The sequence below is a fragment of the Topomyia yanbarensis genome, unplaced genomic scaffold (genome assembly GCF_030247195.1).
Source record: "Topomyia yanbarensis strain Yona2022 unplaced genomic scaffold, ASM3024719v1 HiC_scaffold_8, whole genome shotgun sequence".
Classification (NCBI taxonomy): domain Eukaryota; kingdom Metazoa; phylum Arthropoda; class Insecta; order Diptera; family Culicidae; genus Topomyia; species Topomyia yanbarensis.
Window position 1 is genome coordinate 171,707 of NW_026684046.1, and position 27,052 is coordinate 198,758.

Sequence of the window (27,052 nt, forward strand, 5' to 3'; positions counted from 1 at the left end):
AAAAATACTGCAACTTCGGGATCCTGGGGCGTGGCATTGGATCCGGGTCGCGATACTGCGCAGCCGTTTCGTCCATATTGAAGACCAATTCGCGTAGTAGCTGCCGATCAAAGAGTGGTTCATCTGACAATGATGAGACTTCGGCTGCATAACACGCTCAACCTTATTAATCTTCGCCTCGACACATCGTTTGCACTATTGTTCCTTCTACTCAGCTTTCTCAGAATTTCCCAACGAAATCAGATCGATTTTTGCAGGAGTGACCATATTGTTGCGGTTGATTGCTCTAAGCCTTGCGCTCATCGCGTTCTCATTTAGAAGTCCTGCAAACTCTGGATAAGCCTCATCGAACATCTCAAGTATCTGAGGTAGTCCACTCATGTCGGTCTCAAGTCCTGTGCAAAGATAGTAGGCGTGAATCATGAATTTGATCATCTCAGTCGTCCACGTGATCCTACGCATCCGTGTTCCCGTGAGAGTGAGCATCTGGCGTCACCTAGTCGCAGCATTTTTCGCAGGTGTAGCGTACCTTGCTGTGTGTTGTCTATGGCTGCTCTCTTCCTTCGTTCACAGCGGTCCGCTCCGGCCGTCCGCATTGTGCCGTATGATGAGACCAGCAGGAGTTGGGGTGCCCTCCTCGGGCGATCGTATGGCCAAAATTCTTCTTGTTGATGGTATGGTAGGTGGGAAGATTCAGAGCTTTCGTCACCGGTTGTTTTGGTCAGCTACATATGGCCAAGGTCGATGTATTCCTGAATGAAACGGCGGTACTCTAGTTTTTGAAGTTTCGTTCCAAGCGTCGCTTCAAATTTGAATAGTCGCAGTGCCCTTGCCTTTGAGTCGCCCAACATATCGTCAAAGTCAGATTTCCGAGTAAGGCAATCCATGTATCGTCAATGGGGGTTTCTGGCGACCTTCGCTTGGTAGAGGGTTTCGCAGCCCCTCTCTTCGACGGAGTAGTTGTTCTTGGTTGTCATTACTTCTATTTTCCAAAAACCAGACTTTCGTACAAGAAAATCGTCGTTACAATTACGAGACTGCTGGAACTGGAAGACACTTCCTGAGTAGGAAGAATTAGATTCGCCGAACCCGCAACTTTCTTTCCAAAAACGCTGTCAACTAAGAGTGAGAGACTGCCATGCAATTATATGCGTGCTGCATTTGAGAAGAATGAGTAAAATGCTTAGCTCCGAGCACCATATGGATCGGATGGTTTTTGTGAAATTTTGGATCCGCAAGAATCTTTAGAGCAGGGCTTCTTCTTTGAGGTGACGGGCGTAGACAGATTCGCTGATTTCTTTCGACACTTGTCCTGCCCCTTGGATAGTAATGTTGATGGGATTCTTCTTTAAGTGACGGAATACGGGGGCCACGCGGTTGGTGATCAGATTCGGCTGCGATGCTCTGTACGGCTGCGATGCTCTGTAGTGCGAGCAGAGTGATGCTTCCCAGAAGCTTCGACGACGTTGACGATAGTGACCAACAAGAAAGCGTTAGCACGAGGTTGCTGAAAGGAACCACGAGCATTTTTAGTAGCGGCCACCATGGTTTGGTCGGGAACTACATTAGTAGACGAAGGAGTAGTCTTGATAGCAGGTTCGCTGGAATGAGATGAACGAGAAGTCGCGTCGTTGCTGAACTTCTTTGGACCGGCGGCTTGGCCCATATGTAGAAGAGTACAGTGGCGCTGGTCACATAACTCATATCACAGAGGCATTGACGTACCATGTGATTCCCTTTCAGGCAATTGTGAGGAATTCCACGAAGATCCGTCCGAAAATAATTAAAATCCTGATTCGACCATCTTGGATTCCTATGAAACTTTACATATTTCATCGGCATGGAAGACTAAACATTTTCCACAATCAGTAAGATTATTTTGACTCAAGAGAAATTTTTTAAAGGGGCGTAAACATTTCTACGTGCATTAATTTCATTTTTTTTTGTTCGATTACTGTATTTTATACAGCAAAATTTTCTGAGGACGAGTTTGAGATTATGAATATCTATGTGCGAAAAAAGTATACACGGAAAAAATTTTTGTTTAATTTTTCACAAAAACAAAAATTTGTGTTAAAAATTTAAATTGTATGTATGTATGTGGGTAGCCACCATCCTAGCTTGAGTCTTGCTCTGCATGCGGCTCCACTTAACAGTACGCTCAAATTTTGTTACCATTCTGAATTCAGCATACCGCTGTACAAAGGGCCAAAAGGGGGGGGGTGGCAGACCCGTAGGCAATCGCACCTACTCAGTATTCGCGGGAATCAAAGTGTCTCCTTCCAACAATATGATCCAACAGATTGAATAACGAATTTTGCGATACATGTCATGCTTTCCACGGGATGGTTTGTTTGAAGAAGAGCGCGTCAAATTGTTTACAACTGTTGGAGAGAAATTTATCTGTCGCGAACGACGAACACTTTTCCTCATTGACTCCGATTGGCTTCCACTTCATTGTCCAGTTGCAACTTCAATGATGCCCTGATGCATCCTCCCCACCCCATAAATCATTTGCATAATATAATATAATATAATATAATATAATATAATATAATATAATATAATATAATATAATATAATATAATATAATATAATATAATATAATATAATATAATATAATATAATATAATATAATATAATATAATATAATATAATATAATATAATATAATATAATATAATATAATATAATATAATATAATATAATATAATATAATATAATATAATATAATATAATATAATATAATATAATATAATATAATATAACACAATATATTATAATATAATATAATCCACATGTCTATATATAAATGTTTGCATGTATGTGTTTTATGGGCTCCCAAACGGCTTAACTGATTGCCGTCAAAATTTATTCGTAGGCCTTTGGTCTGGAGCGTGTTTGTATGCTATAAGTTGGGGATTATCTGCCCGCCAGATGACGCATTGGAGCAAATTTCCTCCTATTTCGATGAAGGTCGCAACAACGCGCGATGGGTACTAGCTAGTATAATATAATATAATATAATATAATATAATATAATATAATATAATATAATATAATATAATATAATATAATATAATATAATATAATATAATATAATATAATATAATATAATATAATATAATATAATATAATATAATATAATATAATATAATATAATATAATATAATATAATATAATATAATATAATATAATATAATATAATATAATATAATATAATATAATATAATATAATATAATATAATATAATATAATATAATATAATATAATATAATATAATATAATATAATATAATATAATATAATATAATATAATATAATATAATATAATAAAATATAATATAATATAGCATAATATAATATAATATAACATAATATAATATAATATAAGTGAATATAATGAATGAGGGTGATAAAATGTATTGACAAATTCAATAAATATATTGCAAATAACTAATTTAGTAAGAATGTTATCACAGGGAACACACGTTTATCTCGAGCGTTACGTTGTTAATTAACGGTCCATTAAAAGTTAATTGGAATACAGGTACGACACTGAATTTTAAGGAATGACAGCTAACCTACATATAGGCTTCAGATGGCCAACATATTTATACCTCTAGTTGGGATGTGCTGAATTTTTACCCAAGTATTATAAGCTATGTTTGAGTATGAATGTCTGTTCTCTGTGATATAATGAATATTCAGTATCATAGTGACTATGTGGATGCTAGTATATTTAATAAATATAGATTGATTGTGAAGAAATGAATATAATGTATTATGAGTAAAAAATATGTAATGAATTGTGTGAGACATAATAGATATAGCTTGCTTGCAGATTGTGACGGAAACAAAAAAAATATGGATATAAAAAACTAAATATAATACAAGGAATTTCATTTAACTCACTTCACAATACGTTTCATCAATTTTTCACCCATCCAAGGATGTACAACTTATGTAACCTTTGTCCCACACAACCACAGCGCTTCGGAACATTCTACACTCTGCTGTTCTGAAAGTGCGTTAGTTGTAGACGAAAACCATGAGAAAAGTTCCTGATATTATTCATTGCCGGATACTGTGGTGTACTACCTTCTATTGCAGCAGCAGCACCATCATGCCATCGGGCAATCCTCACACAACAACTTTGTCAAGCATGACCTACTAACCACTGCCGAGTACGCAACTACACTCTATGATTATTATGATGAATATGGTCTGATTTGATGTCAATGATGGCTGCCCAAGTTATGCCAATTCGCCCCATAACCGCTATGAACTAACAACTTTAACGTAAGTAAAATCAATTTCGTTCTCACAGTTGGCATGACTCTACCCAAATCTGAAATCCCTTGCGATCGAGGCTCGAACGTACCTAGTATTTAAAATAATCAATGAATTCAGCAAAAAAAAATTTGTTTTTAAATTTCATGATGATCATCATAAATGCTTTGAACTTTGGTAAATATTTATCAACAAATAAAATAATTATTATACCGACAATGTTATAACTGAAAGCAATAAAACAAATTAAGGTGTACAAAAAAAATTAAAGAAATGTTTCGATTATTTATGAATACAGTTAACTCTCTCTATGTCGATATTGAAGGGACCATCGACATAGGGAGAGATCGACATATAGAACACAATGATTTTCTTTGAGGCAACTTTTCCTTCAGGACATCACAATGCATACCGAGAAATGAAGATAGATGCTCGTATTGGGGGGAGTAGGGTAGTAGACGACGAGGTAAAGTGCACTCGCACTGCAAAACATCAAGTTTTCTGTTAGAGAAGGAATCCCTTATTTGCAGTTTATCATTCTGCCCCACATCTCTAAAATCTCTAAAAAAGTTTTCAATCCTTCCAAAGTTATTGAGATATAATGTAAAAAGGTATTATTCGTGTTCATAATTTTTTGCGGAATTTTTAATTTACTTTTTCAAAAGTTATAAAAGTTTGAGATCGTACTTTTTTGGGAAAGTCTCCCAACTGCGGGGAGACTTGACCAAGGCTTGGGAAGACTTGACCACGAGAATTTTAAAAAATCAGATAAAAAAAATAACGACATAAATAATACTGTAATCTTTTTTTCATATTGTCGAGGTCATTAGGTAGCAGTAAAATATATAAAAGGATTGCATTTCATAAATTTCCTTTTAAGGATTAACTGTACTGTTTACATTGCATATTAACACGTCACGAAATCAGCCATATTACTACTAACTTTGTTTACTAGTACAAAAAGATATGGACCGATGTTTGATGTGGGAATTTTTTGTGACGTGATTAACACTAACAGTAGGTACGACAGCAAAGTAAATATCAGAAAATTTTTATCTTTCTTCGGTTGTGTTAAAAATTTAAATTGTAGAAAAAATCCACTTTTTATATTTTGTCAATAAAAACCTCAAGAGAAATGAAACATTTTGAATGTGACTGTATGATGAAGAACTTATCGGTAGAAAAGTTTTTTCTAACAATAACTTTATACATGTTTTTAAAATTCATGCTAATTGACATACAAATCTGTAATTTTATTACAGAATATAATTCTAACTCTCATTTTAAATCAAAATGTATTTAACAAATATCTTCCAAAATGCGATAGTTTTCGAGATATTTGGAATTTTGTTCCAACAAAAACAGTTAATTCGTATGTTTATGCTTTTTTAAAGTTATTCGCGTTACCCAATTATAAAATGTCAAAAATCTAATGTGTATCGTTTTAAAGACGTAAAAGAAACTTTTGCAGTGTATTTGGATCATGGAGAAGCTTTCAATAAATAAATTTCCTATCAACAACTTTTGACATATTTTTATAATTCATACTATTTGCAGTCAAAAATACAATTTTCTTTTTGAATACGATTCTAAACGCTATTTTAAATCAGAATGCTAATAACAAAAATTTTCTGAAATGTAATAGTTCTCGAAATATTTCAAATTTTGTTTTAACAACATAATTCTTTTGTTTTATTACGACCTTTTCAGAAGTGATTCGTGTTTCTCCATCAAATATAATACCTTTTTCAAAAGGCTCATAACATTTCCTGTAACTTTCTCTTTGACATCAAGGTGATATTGAAAACCATTTGAAAGCTATACGAAAACAATCAAAATACTATTCAACCATAGGGTCTTATGATTCAACTAAATGGTTCGATCATAGTGGTCGGCCGGTTTCTCATGGAATCCCTCTTGTGGTACAATCGCTTCGAATTTACAAATTGCTGCCGATCGTTCACAGACAGACTGCTAAACTTGTCACGACTAGCCAGAGAATGCGACGTGGAGCACTTGAACGACGTGCTAGCGGTAGATGTTCAAAACGACAAACAAAACTGTGAATGCCTCCGGAACTGACTAGTGGACGTATCGTCATTAGTAATAATCGCACTGGTAGATTTATGGTGATTGACGGAGATCGATTCCAACACACGGGTTCTATGCTGAAAAAAATCGATCAAGTAAGCGAAATTCGGCATCTGCGTTGTGGAGGCGTGGGTCTTCCTGGTATTCAGTAATTCAAGAAATGCCCAAGGAGGGTGCCCAATGCATCTCTCGGTTTTCCCAACTGGTGAAGAAACTATATGTGTCTCTCGAATTCATCCACCAACCCGTGAAGCGCTCCAGTGCTGCAGTCTCCTTCTTCATGCGTTGGATGTCGAAGAGTACCTGAAGGTGTCGCCTCTTCAGCAGATATTCGTTACAATACCGCCCCACGAGAGCTTTCCAGGCAAGAATTAGCGGCAGACTTTCCATGAACATCGACAAGTTTGTACCTCTCCTGAACAGGTCCGCCTCGAACATCGAACCCAAGCGAACGATGTACAAACTCTAGTTCAAACATCAGTATACGTACACCGGGTGCGTACACGAGAGCGTTTCGCACAAGGTAAAAAGAGTCAACGCTAGTGATGATGAGAGTAAGAAAGAGAAAACTGGTGCCACGAACCTGTGTGTACGCTAGGTGTTCGCACACCGTATACGTACATGGAGCTTGGTTGTGCTGGCGAACATGTGCACATGTTTTGGTACGAAATAGCGTGTTCGAGTTCGTCCAGAAAATGTGGGTTTAGTATGAGGACAGAACCAGAACGAACAATGTGTACAATGTTCATTTAGGAAGACTGATTAGCGGAACAAATTGCGATGGACTCGTACAATTGAGCAACCTCCCCCTTGTCGACTGCCCTCAAGTAATGGAACTTCTGAATATGTGGAATGTTGTTGTGGATCAACGCCAAAAATGTATCATGAAATGTCAGCCATTGCATTTAGTCACCATTGAAGGCAACCTTCTCTTATTGTGACTAAATCAATGATCTGAACCGTTTGGTCACTTCACCAGAGTTTTAAGGCTTTTTTTCTGCATAATAAGTTAACAATTTTGTATATAATTCGACTGTCAGCGGCAGTGATGCTATGAAAATTAAAATATTCATCAATCTTCAGAGCAACAATCGGTTTTTGCTTAATAACTTTTTCCGCAAGCTTCAGATCGTTTCGCGGTCTTCGATACTTTGTTTCCCTGAAACATTTCTTATGAAAATTACACATCGATATTATATTGGGTGACTCTTCGAAAAATTATTTCGTAAAAGTCGATTTCCCCAAGCTAAATCCCATGTAAACTTTAAACAGTGGCCGCAAAAATATAGTTTCACCGATTGAGCTTAGAATTTGTACAGTTATTCTAGGACCCAAATGGATCGGAGCGAAAGTTAATTTTTTCCATAAAACCGTGTCCCACTGTGGTGTCAATCTTTCCCATACCACTTTTGAAATGACGATTTTGTGCCTCTTTTTCATAATCATTTTGAACATATTTCTGTTTGAATTTTTTTTTAGTATAAGTATTTCTGTTTGAAATTTTATTAGTATACTGTATACACCAGATGATCACCGAAAGTGAAAATTACGAAGATAATTCTATTGTCTACAACTTTGTCGAAGACTACAAAGCGATCCGTCTGGAACAGGAAAAGTTATTAAACTTTTAACGTAGTGATTTCAGAGTTAGTTTTATACGGGGCCTAACAGCGCTTGATGAACATGATGTCAAGTCAAAGTCGATATTAAAGTTGAAAAGAGAATAGACAAAATACGAAAACAAAAACAGCAGTCTTTTTCCACACCGTGTGTTAGATCTTCATTAAAATCAATCAGCTTATGTAGAATGTTGTTACAGTACTGTTGGTTGATTTTTATGAAGATCTAACACACGGTGTGAAAGAAACTGCTTTTTTCGTTTTCGATTTTTGCCCATTCTCTGTTCAACCTTAACGAACTTATTTGTTTTGCGAAAAAATAGTTTAGTTTTTTCAAATGGTATGTTCAGGAGAATGGCCATATATGAGATGAGCCATATTTTAGCTAAAAACAGTTACTTCCACATTTCACCGCATAGAGGCCGCCAGCACTTATTAGGTGTCTTATAAAGGTTGTAGAATGGGCTTTTTGTAATAATTCTTCTCCATACGTCAACTAGCTATCTTGTATTGTAACCGGTTTATAAAGTTTATTCTGTAAATACTCCTCAAAATTCAGCTACCAGTCGAATTTAAATGTAATAATTTGGACCATGGTAATGCTGTATTTGTACAACTTGAACTCAGTTCACAATTATGAAAAGTACAATTTTTATGGATTATGATTCATAATGCTTTAATAATTTAAAAGAAATTTCAATGACATGCATTATTATATTTGAGGAACACCACAGGGCATTGTTGTAAGCATTTTGTACCCAGCTCATCTTGGTTAAATTCTCAACGTAAATGACGAAAAATTTCATACAATTCGATTTGGCTCAAACACGGAGAAAACACTCCTGGTGGGACTAAGAGCCGACTCAGGGGTGGGCCGATGGGGGTTATTTTTTTCTTCTATCATGTTAGTGTCCGTCTTGGGCACAGTTCCCCTACATGATTCTTTGTAATGTGTACTTGCAAGTTCGCCGATTATGAGCTAGAAACTGTTGTTATCACACAGCTTCACTCTTTGATGGTGATACATTAGAACCTTGGTTCTTTATTACCACCATTCGAAATATTGCTTGCATTTGAGAAAATTGCTAGCCACCATATTACACAAAAAAAAACTAACTTGCTTTATTGCACACGAAAAAAATCCGTAAATAAATTCACGATTTCGTGAACTGAACGATTTACGTAAACCGTGACCAAGTTCCTGAAATTATGAATAATAAACCTCGTATTCATGAAACTATTTGTGTTTTCGAAAAATCAGTTCGCCCCGAATATTTACATGTCGTTACATTAGATTGTTTGGTTGGGTTACTGCTGTTGTTCTCTGGACATGTTTAGTTTTTAGTTGACAGTCAAACGTTATTCATGATTTCAAGAGCTTGTTCGGGATTCTTGTGAATTCTCGAGACGCTAGCGGGATTAAAGTTCTTGATTTCATGATCTTAGTCGCGATGTTCGTGATTTCTATTCTCGTTATCGTGATATTTTAGTCATGAGTAGAGTGACTCATGTTCATGATTTCAGGATCATTGTCACGATTTTAAATATTGTTGTCACTAGTTGTATGACTTGTGTTCATAATTTCAGGATCTTAATCACGATTTTCGTAATGTCTGTTCATACTGCCATGATATTTTATTTTAGAGATTACTTTCAAAGAGTGGTGTAACTAATATTCATGATATCAGCAGTTTTATCATGGTATTCGTAAATTCTCTTCGCCATATCGTGATCTACTATTTTTTGGTTGCAAATGGTTTTTTTTACTCAGAATAACGTGACAATATGAACTGGATCATTAAAATAAGACTCATTCGCGATATCTTGTTCTGTGAACTATATAACGCGCACTATTTGGGGTTCTCAGTGCAGTTTTCGTTTTCTGTCCGGACATCACAATGAATTTTATCAAATGAATAACGATGTTCGAGGTCCTAATATTTTTTTTATGTCTACTGCTCGTACCTATTACTGGTCGCTAGCAGCTGGGTATTTCATGAAAAAGTGAATGGAATAAAAATGATTCCACGAATAATACTCCAAATTTTGTGAAAGAGATGACGTAAAAATTTTATTACCCTTTTTGCATGAAATTGTAAATGATTAGGGATATTTTCTAAATATTACAAGCACGCAAATAGATACTAGATAGATTGTAAATCATGTACTAGGAATCATGAACCAGTTCACGAAAACGTGAATATTTTATGGTCTCGTAAACTTTTTCACGAAAACGAATGATACGTTGTGACTATTATATTAGGTATCATGAACCAGTTCACGAATACATGAATAATAATTCATGATTTCGCGAACTATTTCACGAGCACGGATATTGCATCGTAACTAATTTATTAAGAATCATGAACCATGATTCTTAATAAATTAGTTCACCAAGTTCACGTAAAAGTAATCAGAAATTTTGATTTTGTGAACTATTGTACCTATACCTATGAACAAAATCATGAGTCAACCTTTGGTTTTTTTGAATTATGTTCATAAAGCTGTGAACTAGTTCGCGTATTGAGAATCAAATTGGAAATAACGTGGCGGAAACGGTGACAAAAACAAATATGGGACCGTTCATAAACCACGTAGGCCGAAATTTGAGAATTTTTAACCCCCTCCCCCCCTAGTAAACATTAGCAGACTTTTACCAACCGCCCCCCCCCCTACGCCAAAAGTCTACGTAGACTTTTAATTTTTTTTATTCGCGCGAAATGTGAAATTAGCAAGAAACACATTATAATGTTCAAATAAAAATTAGCGTTCAGATTTATTTCAAGCTTTTTAAATATTAAAGAAAAGTTTGGTTTTTTGTCTATGACTGATCAAATCAATTAATACCAATTCAAGGTGCTTCCAAACGTTTGTGTAGCGGAATACTTCTTTTCAAGGTTAGTCACTCAACTATATGTAAAATGATATGTTGCTATAACCAGTTCAAATTTTGGCCGAAGTGCGACCTACACAAGCAATGCAGAATTGCTAAATACTTTTTGAGCCTTACTGGTGCATTCAAAACTGTTAAATTATAAGAAACAATTACAAAATAATACTATCGATGTGTACTATCATCTATACTAAAATAGTAAATCAAACATGTACACAAATTTCACTTTTTGTGAACAAATTTCAATATTTCTAAGATAACAAGATAATCTAAAATTGCCTTATTTGATTAAGGGAACGAAGCTATTCAAATCTTCCCAAAAATATTTATTTTTCTTATGTAATTAATAGCCATATCACCTGAGAGTATTATCGCAATGTATCAAAGCTTAACTCAGAATATTTTCGAAGATGAATATAGTAGAACCGGTTTGCACGAAGTTGCGTAGGGTCAAGACGTAAAATTTAACGGGTGTTTAAAGATTTTGAAATCAGTGTAAATGATTGCAAGAGAAACTGATTAACTCGAGTAAACAAATTATTGTTGAAGTTTAACTGCACTACTGCATTAACTACCGAAATCAATAAATAAAAAACCTGTTTTAATCCACCTAGCGGTGCAATTGTGCCTTTCTCAATCATGAACACGAATATTTTTTAGTTGCTTATATTTATTAAAAGCTTTCAAATGTATACATAACAATTTTATTATACATGACTTGACAACTATATACAATAAAAGAAATCATTATTTGAGTTCTAAAATTTTGCAAAAGAAAAAACAGCCACGGTAATATTGAATTGAAAAAAGGAGCGAAATCGGTTAAGTCCCAAAAAGTCGATTTTTATAAAAAAAAAATCGAGATAACATAAAATATCGACGTTTCATGCATTTTAAAGATGTTTGGCATCAAAAATACGAATACGATTTCTGCGAAATTTTATTCTATGGTGGTCAATGTAGCCAACGAAAGTTTGGTTGGCCGTCGGTGATCTAGAACTGCAAATTCAAGTAGTTTGAGAGACATTTTAGCGAAATTTTTACCTTTTTTGCTTTCATCGGAGTATCGGTTTGAATCATAATTTGCTATGTGATCGCACGCCACAACCCGTAAGTCCAGAACCGGAAGTCGGATCGAGATGAAATTTAATAGCCATTTACGGGGACGCAACACCTTTCATTTGAGACTAAGTTTGGTTGAATCGGTCTAGCCATATCCGATAAACCGATGTGACTGTTATTCTGAATTTGGATACTTCCGCCGGGGCTTCCAGAACCGATGATGGTGGCCAATGTGGCCAAAGAGACTTTGAATGGATGTTAGTGACCTAATACTACAAATCGAAGCAGTTGTGGTCATATTTTGGAAAAATTTTCACCATTATACATTCATTGCAGAATTTCTTAAAATCGATATTTTCTGCGTGTTCGTACTCATCACCCTGTAATTCCGGAACCGGAGGTCGGATCCATTAGAAATTCAATATGCCTATGGGAACGTTGCACCTTTCATTTGAGACTAAGTTTGTCAAAATCGGTTCAGCCATCTCTGAGAAAAATGAGTAACATTTTTGGTCACATACACACACACAGACGCACATACACACACATACATACATACACACATACATACACACGCACAGACATTAGCCGAACTCGACGAACTGAATCGAATGGTATATGTCACTCGGCCCTCCGGGCCTCCGTTAAAAAGTCGGTTTTCAGAGCAATTGCAATACCTTTCTATTGAGAAAGGCAAAAAATCCACTTATTGTTAAAAATCGGGCATTTTGTTGTTACAATGGTGGTTTCAATGCTTAACTTTAACCATTTTTTAACTTTTCATGGTTCATGCATTTAATGGTCCATGCATGTCTGCTAACTAGTGATGTCTCAGATGATTTCACAGTCAAAATCATCCGTCGAGAGGAATTTTGGGCGATCGTCTTTATAACTGTCATTTTGTGTTATTCCTGGATCAAAACTATATCAAAATATACGCAAGAAACAACAACGTGTGAGGTTGTCCAAAAAAATCGTAGGTTCTGGGTTGAGTGGACCCTTAACGAGTAGTTACCTCAATAGTGTACTAGCTTTGAAGAGTCTGCCTAAATACACCTAGCTGAATAGACCGATATTTTGAATACAACTCTCTTTAAATCCCATTTATAATACGAGAATAATAAAAAATAAAAATCTACGTAGACTTTTTCAAAGACCCCTCCCCCCCTCCCACCTCGTAGACAAACGTAGACTTTTGCTAGACCCCCCGTCGCCCTTTTCAGTTCACGTGGTTTATGAACGGCCCCTATTTCCATTAATGAAAGCGTTATACGGTCGTTACTGAAGGGAAATTGAACATAATACTAGTTTACTGCATTTCTGAACTAAATAAGCTAGTGGTCATTTCCATATCAACATTTGAATAGGGCTTATCAGATTTGTAAACAAACTTTTGTTTTACTGATTTATCTTAATTTGCTATAATATCGACACAAAAAACATTTGAAATTGATTCTACCAAGGGTAAACATGTCGATTCATATGTATTTTTCATGAAATTCAACTTGCCTGTGGAATAATGAGCGAAATAAGTTTGCTTACAAGAATATCATTAGCCCTTTTGAAGAATTAATATTGATTTTCACTATATAATCGTGCGCTGGATCCAAAAATCAGGTCCAAAAATTTTACAGTAGAACAGTCTTCAAGTTACAGTGAAAAAATGAATTTTACCTGTAAAATTATAATTAAGTTTAGTAAAATCTTAATATCTTCGGTTGTAGTGCATCGATACGAAATATTATTATGTTGAATTAAAGGTAATTGAATGAACTTTCGATCATTTTGTTTTAGTGCGACTACTGGTTCTGACGTCATGTACGAATCTATTGAACTTTTTCTTAATTTTTCGTCATTTTTTGAAGAAAAATTAGCGTGTGGTCAATATTTTTGGCAAGATAAAGCAATCCTAAAAATTATATTTTTATGGGAAATTAAAGCCTGCTATTAACCAATAAAAATAAGCACTTGCTAGTTTGAATCCGATGAAAATGGCGAAAGTTTTTCAATTTTTATGCAAAAAGACAATTTTTGTGTTTCTCTGGGTCAACTTATTGAACCGTCTCGATTGCATTTTTTTCTAGGCCTTGTTTAATAATATATGAGGACTCTCTGTCAGAATTCTGTTAAACAAGTCAATGGAAGAATTTTGAAAGAATTTAATGTGGGGTAATATTTGAACTCGTTTATCCAAATGACTAAAGACTTCTGATAACAATAATTTCAGGCTCAGTGCAGTAATGTCAACAAAAATTTGGGATAAGGAAATACGCATAATATTTACATGTGTCATACAGAATCGTATATGTACAAAATACGTTGTGAACTGCACGCTCTACAATGCCTTGATGCACACATCTGAAGCTAATGGCGGTGCAACATGCTAAATTCGGGCACTAGCTTCACAAATGATGACTTATCCACCTATTTCATCACGTTTTGTTCTACTAACAATTTATTTTACGGTATTAAAACGTCTAGAAGTTTATAATTTAAAATTATATTGCATTCACATTGGCTTCTACGATGTACCGATTTTACTGTACTGGTTCACAAAACTTCAACATACTACAATATATTGCGTAAAACATCTAAGTTCAATTACAAAATATTCTACGTTCTTCAATCATTCATACGTTCAGATTTTGAAATTTTAAACCTAAAATAGGTCTTGTTCGATGTCCTACATAATCTCAAAACACGAAATGTTAGTTGCTGGAAGGAACACAAATTAAAAGTTTTACAAATTGTTAATTTTATAATACTTGACGTATGTAGTATCACATATTTCTACGGATTCGTATAGTTTGTATTAACATTGTACAAAACTTAGTTGAGCAGCTAGCGTTTCAAAATGCGAATTTTATAACGTGTGCGGGTTTAAGTTACAACGAATTTTGTATCATAAGAGTGTTACTTTATGTAACACACTTGTAAATATTACACGCAGTATTGCATACCAATCATTCGATGACTTATAATTTCATTGAGCCTGAAATTATTGTTATCAGAAGTTTTTAATCATTTGGATAAACGAGTTCGAATATTACCCACATTAAATTTTTTTCAAAAATTTTCCATTTACTTGTTTAACAGAATTCTGACAGAAAGTCCCTCATATATTACTAGAAAGCCCTAGAAAAAATTGAAATCGAGACGGTTCAAAATATTGACCCAGTGAAAAACAAAAATCGCTATTTTGCAAAAAAAATGAATAACTTTCGCAATTTTCATCGGATTCAAACTAACAAGTGCTTAATTTCATTGGTTATTAGCAGGCTTTAATTTCCCATAAAAATATAATTTTTAGGATTGCTTTATCTTCCTGAAACTATTGACCAAAAAATGACGAAAAATTAAGAAAAAGTTCAACAGATTCGTAAATGACGTCAGTATACGCTTTAAAACAAAATGTTCTAACAATCGATAGTGCATTCAACATAATAATATTGCACTACAACCGAAGATGTTTGGATTTTTCTGAACGTACTTTTAATTTTAAAAGTAATATTCATTTTTTCACTGTAACTCGAAAACTGTTCTACAGTAAATTTTTTGGACCTCATTTTAGGATCCAGCACGCAATTTTACATTGGAAACGGTGTTCGAATATTGAAGTTCAGATTTTTATTTTGTTCACTAGTGTAATTATAAAAGCCATGATTTTTGTTCATGGTCCTGTTTTCGTAACGTAAATACGTGATTGTTCCAGAATTCATGGCGCTTTATTCACGATTTTGTGAACATTTTTTCCGAGTAATAAAATTAAAATGGGAAACCTACAGTTCAAACTGTAAATTGTTTCTAACTTTATACAGTGGATTCAATACAGTTCACCACATCCTGCAATCGGAACTGGCTACCGATGCCACAATGCCTTACGGTGAAGTTGCGCCCATTTTATCCTTTGTGCCGGGAAGCATTCTCTATAACTAGGCGGTGATAAACAGGAAGATACCTTCCCTCATTCATTTTGTATACCGATAGAGGGAAATGAGTGAAAAGCAATTCTCTTTTCACTTATTCCTAAAGTTAAGCACTGCTGTGGGCTGCTTATCACTCCAGAACCCTGAATTCATAATTACAAATATCATTTCATCCTGTTGACTTTATACGTTGGGAATCTACAACTGTACAGTTGGATAACGTATAATTTATGTGGAGTAATATGAAAGTAGTAAGTGTGTGCTTTGCGAGACAAGTTTACTATTCGACAAGTATCATAACGAAGTACATATTTATTTTTGGATGCTCTGCCAAACTGCCAGCATATTGGATGGTCATACATTTGGCATCAAATGGCGTTCATAATAATATTTATATCGGAATAGAAGATAATATAATTTGATAGGCTGAGCCGGCTGGAATCTTCTCCTTATTCATTACGTAGTGTAAGTGTGCGGTCTACTTTGGTAGAGATGGATTATAATCAGCACGAATTGACTCGTCCGGAAAGCTTCATGACATTGAATCTAATCGACAGGTTCTTTCTCAATGGACGTCGTTCGCTCATAACAGTTTCATTGCATGTGAATGTTAGCATATTTCACTCGGACCCCAAAGTTCACCGACTCATACGGCAATCCGCGGCTGATGGATCCCAGCTCATTGAAGAATTATGTCGGCTTCCCACAAGCGAAAGCATCTGATGAAGATCCGCACGTCATAAACTAATAACAATAACAAACAATAAGACGAGTATCGAGAAGGGATGGCTATGGTGCTGATGATGATAGTCCTAATAAAACTACGATAGCGGTATACTGGCTGGTGAGATTTCATCTCATACTGGAGGCTTGCAGTAGGACAGTACTTCTGTTCAGGATAGTATTTACAGAAAGAGATGAAAATCGCATAAGCTGTAGCTGTACATAACAAGGCAAATGAAAAGATAAGACCGTAACATGCATCTATTTATAGGGTATTGACACTTGGCGATAAATGGATATGTCGCGACGATTTTCCCACATGTTGCAAGTATACAATGGTAGTATAGTGTGGTACACGATGTTTGTATACTATGTTACTTTTGTATCCCTTGGTATCTGGGGCAGTTTGTGATTTTCGATTCATCGATTTAACTTGCCACATGTGTTACTTATTACATGACAGTGTTCAACAACAAATTTTTCAGCTACCGTGACAATATTGAACACCAAATTACCTAAATTTCAAAAATTATTCGTCAACGTTGCTCACTTCATAAACGTAATTATCACAGAAATCCATTACTACAAGCTAAAAATATTCGCTTCCAGTCATGCTGCTGCTATCATTCATCTAAATATTCTAAATGTTTTAGCGGAAGCTTACAAAAATAGGCAGATCGGCTTATCATGTCCCATAATTGAATCATTTTATGGCGTACCATTGACACTAATCATCACTGTTAGCTACCATTAATATCTTCTGCTTGTAAATGTGTAGGAAACGACTTTGGACTGATAATGATTTGATTGAATTATTACCCTCAGCTTGGGAGCTATCAGTTACGCTGATACGCTGGAATTTACGTGTAAAGAATCGTTATCACGAAGCCACCCACGCTTTTTTGGGGAGATTGTATTCATGGGAAACTACTGCCTCTGCTATTTATGTTTAATCTATTAATTAAATAATTCAAATATAGTAAATTTAACGTTCGTTTTTTTCATTCATGCGACTGCATTTTTATCAGTCCGTCCTCTCTCGCGTGGGAATGTTTTTAACTATCAAAAGGCTTACCATGCGAAAAATTTACGGAATTATGTTGTTTGCCCGGGAAAATAACACCCTACAAAAAAACGATACTCAGCTATCAAGCGCTGTTTAACTTCGCATCTATTCCTCCGGGCACCAAATGGAACTCGTGTTTTTTCGCCTCTAATCAGACTGGAACATCTCCCGAGACAAAGTTAGTCGCAAACAGTCGTCCTATTATTCAGATCGTATCACGGTTGCCGTCACTTCAAAGGAAGCCGGGACACCGTGACAAGAAAATAATCAGAACAAAAACGAATAGAATTTTTGTTCGCTTGCTTTCCTTTACAAATCAATCATAACTTTTTGAAATCGGTCATTTCCTGGCGTACACTTCAAAGAAACCATAAAGGGTGACTTGGAGACCTCCGTCATTTTTCTGATAAGGATGTATATCAATCATACACCTGTAAAATCAAATTCGAGATTGGAAAACGTCCCAAACATAGATATGGTTCCTAACATAAAACGGTGAAGGGTTTTGTGTTGAATAATTTAAAACTGGAATGCATTTCATATTATAAACTTAAATATAAGAACCATGTGTGTGCCTGACACCCACGTTTCTGATATCTAATGGACACTTGCCATGGAAGTTGTTATTTACCGCGGTTGATATATTCGGATAGACTTTCGAAATGTGTTGAAATAATGTACACTATGCTATATTTCTCCATAGTGGAGAAAAATTTAGAGGTTAAAATTAGAAAACTCCAATGAGGTGAAAATTGTTGAAAACCATCTTTGCGCGTGAAGAGCACAAAACCTACAATAAATGAGTTATGGAATTTACTGTTCGACTTCGTCTCATAAGAATCCGATACTAAGTTAGTGACAAGACTAAGCTAGCGACCAAAAAATTAAAACACGATTTGTGACCTCATTCTGAGCTTCAGCTTGAGCTTGAGCTTGTGCGACCATCCCTGGCTGCCACTCCGTTATCGAACTGGACTAGCTGAAATTGCACAGGGAATCAGTGGATAATTATGCTTGGGTGTAGCGAAACATCTTTCAATATGCAACTCCTGGTAATCCCAAAGTGTTTATTGATCAATACCGACGCCGGCCAGGTCCGAACGTAGATCGCGGAAGGAAAGGGAAGGAATGTTAATCCGATACTTGCGTTTACTAGAAGCCGTATATACACACCAAAAAAATCTGAATTTTATCGTTGACGTAATTGCAAACATGACACAATTCAACAAACCGTAATTTACGAAATGACGGAACATTACCGTATTCCGTTTAATTTTACATGAAACATATACATATATATATATATAACATATACATGCGCAATGACATAAAATTACACTTCCTACCATTCAGAACAAACGCTGTATGTGGAGTAAAATTACATGATTTACGAAATTAAACGTCATGTAAAATTAGAATCAAACGTAAAACTAAGTCATTTTTGATGTTCGTATATGTCAGGGTCAGGAGACGTAAATTTACACTATATTTTCTAGGTGTGTACTTTTGCGCAGATATTCTGACAAGCGCGCGTGATGGAAGATATTGGAAGTCTCTGGACGCCCGGCCACCAGGAGACTTAATGAATGCCCGAATTCACCATAGAGAAATATTGAAACGACAAGAAAGTTTAGACAAAATTCTTATTTAGGTTTGAACAGCCATGGAGCGAATTGGTTTCGATGGGATAAGATGAAGCATACAGCTCGCTCCTTATTTAACAATTCCAAATCTATGACACTAGAAACTAAAAATCCTACAAATATGTTCGGGTTTTATTAGTTACTTGCAAGTTACAATTTACTCTAGTTTTCATCATTTTATCATATATTCAAGAATTTAAAGTATTTAAGCGCTAAACGAATATGACAATCCCTGACGGTGCTAGAAAATGCAAGGTGTTTTGGACTGCGCGTCTATAAGGTGTAGAAGACACTAAATCAAAATAATTGGATATCCATTGAATGTTCGAATGAAGAGAATGTTGAAATTTGCTCTAAATCTTCTGATCTGGCAGGCAATGTGTAGATGCAGAGAAACGGTTCAACTTCTTGATCTGGCATCTTGTCATCATTAGCAGTTCTGTTGTGTTACGCTAACACAATGTCATGATATTTTCTTTTTAAATGAAACTTTTCTTCAAGAAAAGTCCCTAGTCTGGTGGATTAGAGCCCCAACCAGAAATGATTCTTGGTGAAAAATGGGATCATAACACCCTACAATTGTCCTGTACAATAGAAATCGTCTGCTAAGTTTTTCGAAAGAGAAAACTGACTTTCCGTCTTGTAGTACCAAGGTTTTGATTTGCTTTTTTACAGTAAACCAGGGCCGGCGAAAAGCGTGGGTAGTATGGGTAGTACTACCCACTCGAAAATAACTGAGGGGGTAATTACCTGCTCGAAATTTTGAACCATTTCAAAAAATTTAGATAAGCAACGCATATATCTCTCACTACACACATTTGAAAACATCGATGTACCACAATTCCATTTGCATAAACGAACGTGTAAGCGTGTGCATTACGAAAAGGGAAAAAAATCCTTACTAATGGACCCCTCCCCTATGCTTTCTACCCACTCGGGCGTAAAGTGTTTCGCCGCCCCTGCAGTAAACTACCGTACTTTCACACAATGTATTCGAGAATTGTGTCAGAAAAGTGAGAAAAACTATTTATTTATCAATTTTAAAATTCAAATTCACAAGCCACTCTCAATTTTTTTTTATGAAATTGATATTTTAATATCATTGAACTTACGAATTAAAATATAACAGACTGATCTTACTCGTTCAGAAGAATTCCTAGATCATTGAATAAATGTCCAAAGGCCGACCAGTAATTCTCGTGGTTATATTCAGGAATGTTGTTTCAGTGTCAATAAAAACTTTTTGTGAATTCTTTTTAGAAATTTGGGCGAAGCAAATTGATCAAAACTTATGTACAATGTAATGTATCAATTCAATAACATTCTGTAATTTTTCTATGTAAAAATATCGACAAGCGACTCGGTGACGAAGCTTTTTGTAGAACGTTGCTGGGAAAACAAGATATGCGGTGTTTACTGCCATTTAAATACTACTTTTTATTTCAAGTTTTGCATACACATTTTATGTATAAAATACCAAACCCGTGTGAGTTTTCGAGATAATTAAGGGTTTTTTAACATTTGAAATAAAAATTGCTATTTTTCACGAAAAATTCCGCCACATGTTCGCGTATGAGACACGCTTTTAAATTTATGTGTTAGAACGTTCACTTAATTGCCAGGGCATTTTCATGTTTGCAAGATCACGGGCGTAGATGTGCGTGTATGATCGCGAAGGATTGGAGTGATTGTATATTACTGTATTTGAACGCGTGGGCGCGTGTATTTTACATGTGCTAGATTATATGAAACTTAGCAAGTATAAGTGCGTTTGTATAGCCGTGTGACCATTTGCATAATCAAGTGAATTCTTGATTGTTCGCGCAGACCACTCGTCTGTTGTTTAATTTTGAATACACTGCTCAGATGCTAGAAGAAAGAGAATTTCCCTTATATTACTAGAGTTCCCGGCAAATCTCTAGCAGCCAAGGTCCATGTCTAACTGAAGGCGCTGATCTGAGTTGCTAAGACCGAGGGTAGGGGCTTCTGGAAGTAACAAATCCAAGTTTGCGTGGATTCGCTCTTTTGTAAAATTGCATTTGGGACCGCCTTTATATATTCGTAAGTGTTAACATATTTACTTGATGACCAGATCATTTTTATGAATCCGAGAACGTGGGTGTCGGTGTACGTGGATGATCGCTATTGCAGGTGTGCAATAGACTGCCTAGAAAAATAATGAATTTTTGAAAACCCACTCGGCCCACACCTTAGTCGATTCCTAATCCCACCAGGAGTACTTGCACAAAATTTGAAGGAAATCGGACAAGTCCAGCTACCGGACCAACGTGTCTGAAGTTTGTATGGGATTTTTCGAAAATTTACATGGAAAAAAACCCACTACCTCGCATTTTCGCAGCTAGTTGGCACTGTATACATCGTATTATCACTGTAAGTGAAAATAAGAAAGATCATTTAACTGTCTACAACTTTGTTGAAGACTGCTAGTCAACCCGGCTTTGTTTAAAGAAGTTATTAAACTTTTAACGAAGTGATGTCTGAGTTAGTTTTGCATAGGGCCTAGCAGAGCATGGTTGTGTATCAGTACTCGATTCCAACGAACTATGCACTTTTGTGAAGTAATGGTTAGATTTAGCTCAATCGTATGTTCAGAAGAATTTTAGTACATAATACGAGTTATGTTTCGGTCAGAAAATTTTAGTTACAGCTGTGACCGGGTAGAGGGAGCCAACACAAACTTTTCATAGAAGAGAGATAGAATATCGAGATGTTCAGAAGAATTATTGCAAAATTACTGTTCTTCAACTTTGTGGAAGACACCTAATTTCTATCTCTCTCCGTTGAAAAGTTAGTATTGGTGCCCTCAATGCGGTAAAATTGTGGAACTAAGATGTTCTAACCAAAACATGACTCATATTATTTACTATAACTCTTCTGAACTTACTATTGAGCTAAACCTAACTAACAATTTGGTTATTTTTGGACAGGCATGGCAAGTAGATGACGGAAATCGATGATCAATGTCATTTTGGAACTATATGGTAAGAAGACTGATATTTCTTTCCTTCCCCCAATCAAACAAGAAGCGACAGAGGTTACAGCGCCTCTATTGGAGGCAGGTAGGAAGCTTAATGCGAAAGTGTATATGTTTGTGTGCATCACTATGAGTGGTACCACCTTTACCCACAAGTGGCGTTGCTTTTACTGTCTCCCGATTCTGGACAAAGTTGTCAGTTTTCTTGATATGCAGTCTTCGCTAAAACTTACAATATGGGTATTTTTGGAACGGGTTAGTCGAGTGGATAGCAATGAAAGTCATTATTTGAAATTTTGAAATTGTTTCATATATTGACATGCGGATTCTGGAATCTACTCAGTTAGTTTAAAAATACCCATATTATCGGGTCATAGACATTTTTTCTTTACCAGATGACGGCATTTAAGATTGTAAGATGGCATCGAAAATTGTTTTATGGCATTAATCTTGCAACCCATTCCGAAAATTTAATTTGATGATATGTTCCTCCTTCAAGTTCAAAACAACGGCACCATATTCTACCTCTATTGAAGCTCTTTTGATGTTGACGGTTTGACGAATGGTGCTCGTAAATATTATAAAGTTTCTCATATATTTCATCGAACAATTCGTTTGCTTAATGAAACTGATTCGTAATAGGCCAACGAAAGTTGTTTCGTAGTTTTCACGAAACACTCGTAATAACAAATAAAAGTGTTCCAATAGAACTCACCTCAGAAATAGAAAGAATTGAAAACCTGAATGTGTTTATTTGTTTAAAAGTTTTAAAGTTTGTATTAGATAGGTAGGATGTTCTTTAATAACTGAATACCTAGCATATTGAAAAGGCAAAACAAGAAACAGGTCACAAATACTAACCAAGCTGCAAATATTATAATACAATCCCTACTATGTACAACATGTAAACAGACTCAAAACACAACATGAAATAAACAACAATTTATGTAGTCAATATACACACTAGCTGACGCTGGGAACAATAAACTGATTAACAGTTATATTTATTGGAATGACATCACCTGAATTTGGTGATTCACGCTAATTTTTCGATTGCATCATATATGTAGGTGCTGAATGGTAAAAATGTGATGTTTCAGGAATCACAACATGAGTACCATAATGATTTAATGAATCATATTTTCTGAAAATTATGACCGCTGATACCTTTGAAGATAATTATATTGCCAAGAGTCACTATCCTAACTAGGCTTCTTATCTATACACCGCCACACGCCTGTTTCTATGAAGCTCTTGTCAAACAAATTACTTTAAGTGTAAGTTAAAGATTTACTTCTCCACTGGTGGTAATTGGATTTGTAAATATTTTTCATTCCGCATCAAAGTTGCGCTATTAAACAAGCTCGTCAGCTGAGATCTTTGCTCAGTAACTGTTTTGGTTTGGTGGTGGTTCAGTGTGCAGTGCGTTACTAAATATATTGTTCAAAGGTTGTATGCATAGAATTATGGTGTTTTAAATAACGGAACAGTTTTAACGTGCGACTTAGTTAGAACCTCATGTTTACGCAGTATGTGGTTGGAGTAGTTTCTGTGGAACGAACAGTGCGGTACGTCTATATGTTGATACTTGAATGTGCATTATTACCGTGGATTCCTGTCCATTTACTGGTCGAAAGAGTTCTATTATTCATACCTGCTCATTTTCATTCCTAATTATTAAGCCTACATCTTCGAACTTATCGAGACACTCATAGAACTAATCTTTCGAAACGGGATGCCGCGTAGGTGTTTTGAGAATCTTTCAAATAGCATTTTAAAAACTGTTTAAAGAACTGATGAACATTGACAATATCCTCGTTCGACAATAATCCCTCCGGAAGTTATTCAAATGGCTCGCTGTACTAGGTGCCTCAAGACGATTTCGCTAGATTTTCAGAGCGGCGTGCAAAAATAGCGAAAAATATAAAACTGAAAAAATTGTATTGGATTTGTATTCATCCGGCCAAACGACCTTTCGGCTAAACGGCGATAGGTAAAACAGGTAATCATATGTCATTTAGGTAGTTTTGGAAACTCAGACAAATACTATGATATGATGACAGATTTTTTAATATTTCACTACAAAATACTTTCAGACATAGTTCTTTGTTTTGGAACTGTCTGCTAATCCGCATTTTAAATTTGTCATATTTTGACATACAAATTTTGAAAAGCTAATAGGACATCTGTATACTTTTCTGTCGTGAAAGAAATCTTACGTTTTGTCTATTACTACTGTAACAGTAAGCCAATTAATAACAAATCCAAATTTGATTATTTCTCGAAAATTAGCGAGTTGTAGTAGACATAACACGTTTCCTTAGTATGTTCTCATTTGTGGAACCATGATATCTGAACGTACTCTTTCTTCAGTTGATATTCAAAATTCCGCGCAAATACCAGATAACTTCGTATACGATTTTCCGAACAATAAATTACCTTTTGCAAAATTATCACAAAATACCCTTTCTCCTATATCAAACGACAAACACGACACATCTCATAGTCTAATGGAAACGGAACTGTCGTATAATAGTAATAGTCGAAGGTTTCAATTACCGCTTGTTAGCATACTGTTTGATGCCGTAAACATAAATATCCAAGTTTCGCTGTAGAGCCACCTGTTGATGGTCGTACTCGTTGGCAACAGGCAACCGGAATGGTGCGCTTGTTAGAGTCAGATATAATCAAATCTGTCTGTTACTCCCTTGCCGGATTGCGCCAATCAGCATGGTGGAAATTATCACAACCATGCGACTATCGCACGTCGACCCACATATCTGACACGTGAAATTGAGCGTTAATGAGAAAGTTTACGTATCCAGGAAAGACTTTTAGATTTCCCCAGACTGTTGGAAATGTTGAAATGTTCACCATATTAAATGAATTCTGTTAATTTCAGTTTTGTTTTCATTCTATATTTCAACTGGATTCATAATTCTGTTAGTCACTTTTTGTTGAACTTTGTGATGAAATAAACTTATCGTAAGGAACAGTCTGAGCTTAACTAATCCGTTAAAATCATAGACCAAACCGCTCGTGGTCACGCAGCTGACTTCCAATTTAATTAGCGTATGTCATCAGGAAAGGTCGCTGTAATTATCTAATTTGTAAATCACCATTTCCCCCTGCTTTTCATTCTCTACTTTCATCTATCCAATTTATCTTCTTTGCAGAAACATGAAGGCTACTTTGTGGCTGTGGTCACTGGTAGCAACTTTGCTGTACCTCAGTCAACAGATATCAGCTGAGCCGTACACTGATCTGCGGATTTTACAGGTGAGTGACTTTTTCGTTTTTAGAAACTGCGTTTAACATACAAACATGTGACTCATACTGGATTTTCAACTGTTGCATCCGGTAACTTTAAGTGCATTTTTTGCAATTAGAGAACATTTCGATATGTACCAGAATATTTTATATGGTTTGCATTGGTATCAAGAGTAATCAATTATGGGATCAAATTGAAATTTATGTGATCAAGCTTCAATGGGGGAGGGGGGGGGGGGTCAGTGTTCTAGGAGGCAGCGTTCCATCGTCGGGAATGTTACCCTTATCAGAAACCAGCGGACACATGTCAGCGCCATTGATGTTGACCGGCCAATTTAATTGTATGAAAAATGTATCAAGTTACCTTATTTCAGCAATCTGCAGAGATTATGGTAAACGACGGCCTGTAGCGTAATCCTTGGTAATTTTCTTCCTGCCTTAAAATGTCATTCGTTCTACCGAGTTTATGGGACACTTACTTGAACCAGGGCAGAATTATTTCTTGTCATGGGTAAAACAGTAGAAATGATGGTTAAATGAGGATAATTCTATGGTACAGTGAATGAGACAAATTGAAATTTTTGTTTAACCGTTCTGTTTCCGACAGCTTTCTCGGCAACCATTTTCAGGTTTGAATTCATATAACGGTTATGCTTTTCCATAGCTGGAGCAGAGATTTTGCCTCATAAAATGAGTTACTCCTAGTTAGTGATTGTCATATTAAACGAAACTCGCATATAGGGGAATATGGGGAGATTTGACCAAGCACAGAATTCTATTATTGACTATGACGTGTTTTACTAGGTTCTTAAAAAAATTTCTAAAATATTTTTATACTTGTTTCGGTCCCTTAAGGTAATTTGAAACGTTTGGAATTAATAAATTTGCTTTAAATGATGTAATCTTTTATCAAACTTTGTATGGACATATCTACTCGACTAAATCGAAACATTAAAATAGTTATTACTGAAATTTGCACGACATTGAACGCAATAACTAATATTGGTGAGACTTGACCAAGTGGCAATAAGCTGAAGAAAGATTTAAATTTTCTGATATTTACTATGTTGTGGTACCTACTGTTAATGTTAATTACAAAAAAATCCCACATCAATCGTCAGTATATCTTTTAGTACTAGTAAACAAAGCTAGCAGTAATATGGTTCATTTCGGGACGTGTGAACAGCAATGTAAGCAGTACAGTTAATCCTTAAAAGGAAATGCATTAAAAACAGTCGTAATTTATGAAATGTGACCCTTTTATATTTTTTACAGTTACCTAAGGATCTCGATTTTTCAAAATTCTTTTGGTCAAGTCTACTTGTATGACCTTCAAAAAAATAAATTAAAAATTCTTCAAAAAATCATGAACACGCACAATACCTTTGCTCATTATATCTCAATGACTTTGGAAGGATTGAAAACTTTTTTAGAGATTTATGCAGCTTTAGCTGAAAACCTGGTCAAGTGTCG

General features: G+C 35.4%; 1 protein-coding gene across 2 annotated transcripts in view; it reads left to right on the forward strand.

Moving 5' to 3' along the window:
- LOC131696151 (uncharacterized) overlaps positions 1–27,052 on the forward strand; it is a 134,989-nt gene that overhangs the window by 57,671 nt on the left and 50,266 nt on the right. Inside the window, exons 1-2 of one of the 2 annotated variants that reach the window (XM_058984690.1) lie at positions 23,713–23,877; positions 25,486–25,588. In XM_058984690.1, coding sequence (XP_058840673.1) covers positions 23,828–23,877; positions 25,486–25,588 — 153 coding nt within the window. In that variant the 5' untranslated portion in view covers positions 23,713–23,827. Of the gene's footprint in view, positions 1–23,712; positions 23,878–25,485; positions 25,589–27,052 lie in introns of those variants that run through there. The other variant, XM_058984691.1, reaches the window with a different exon arrangement.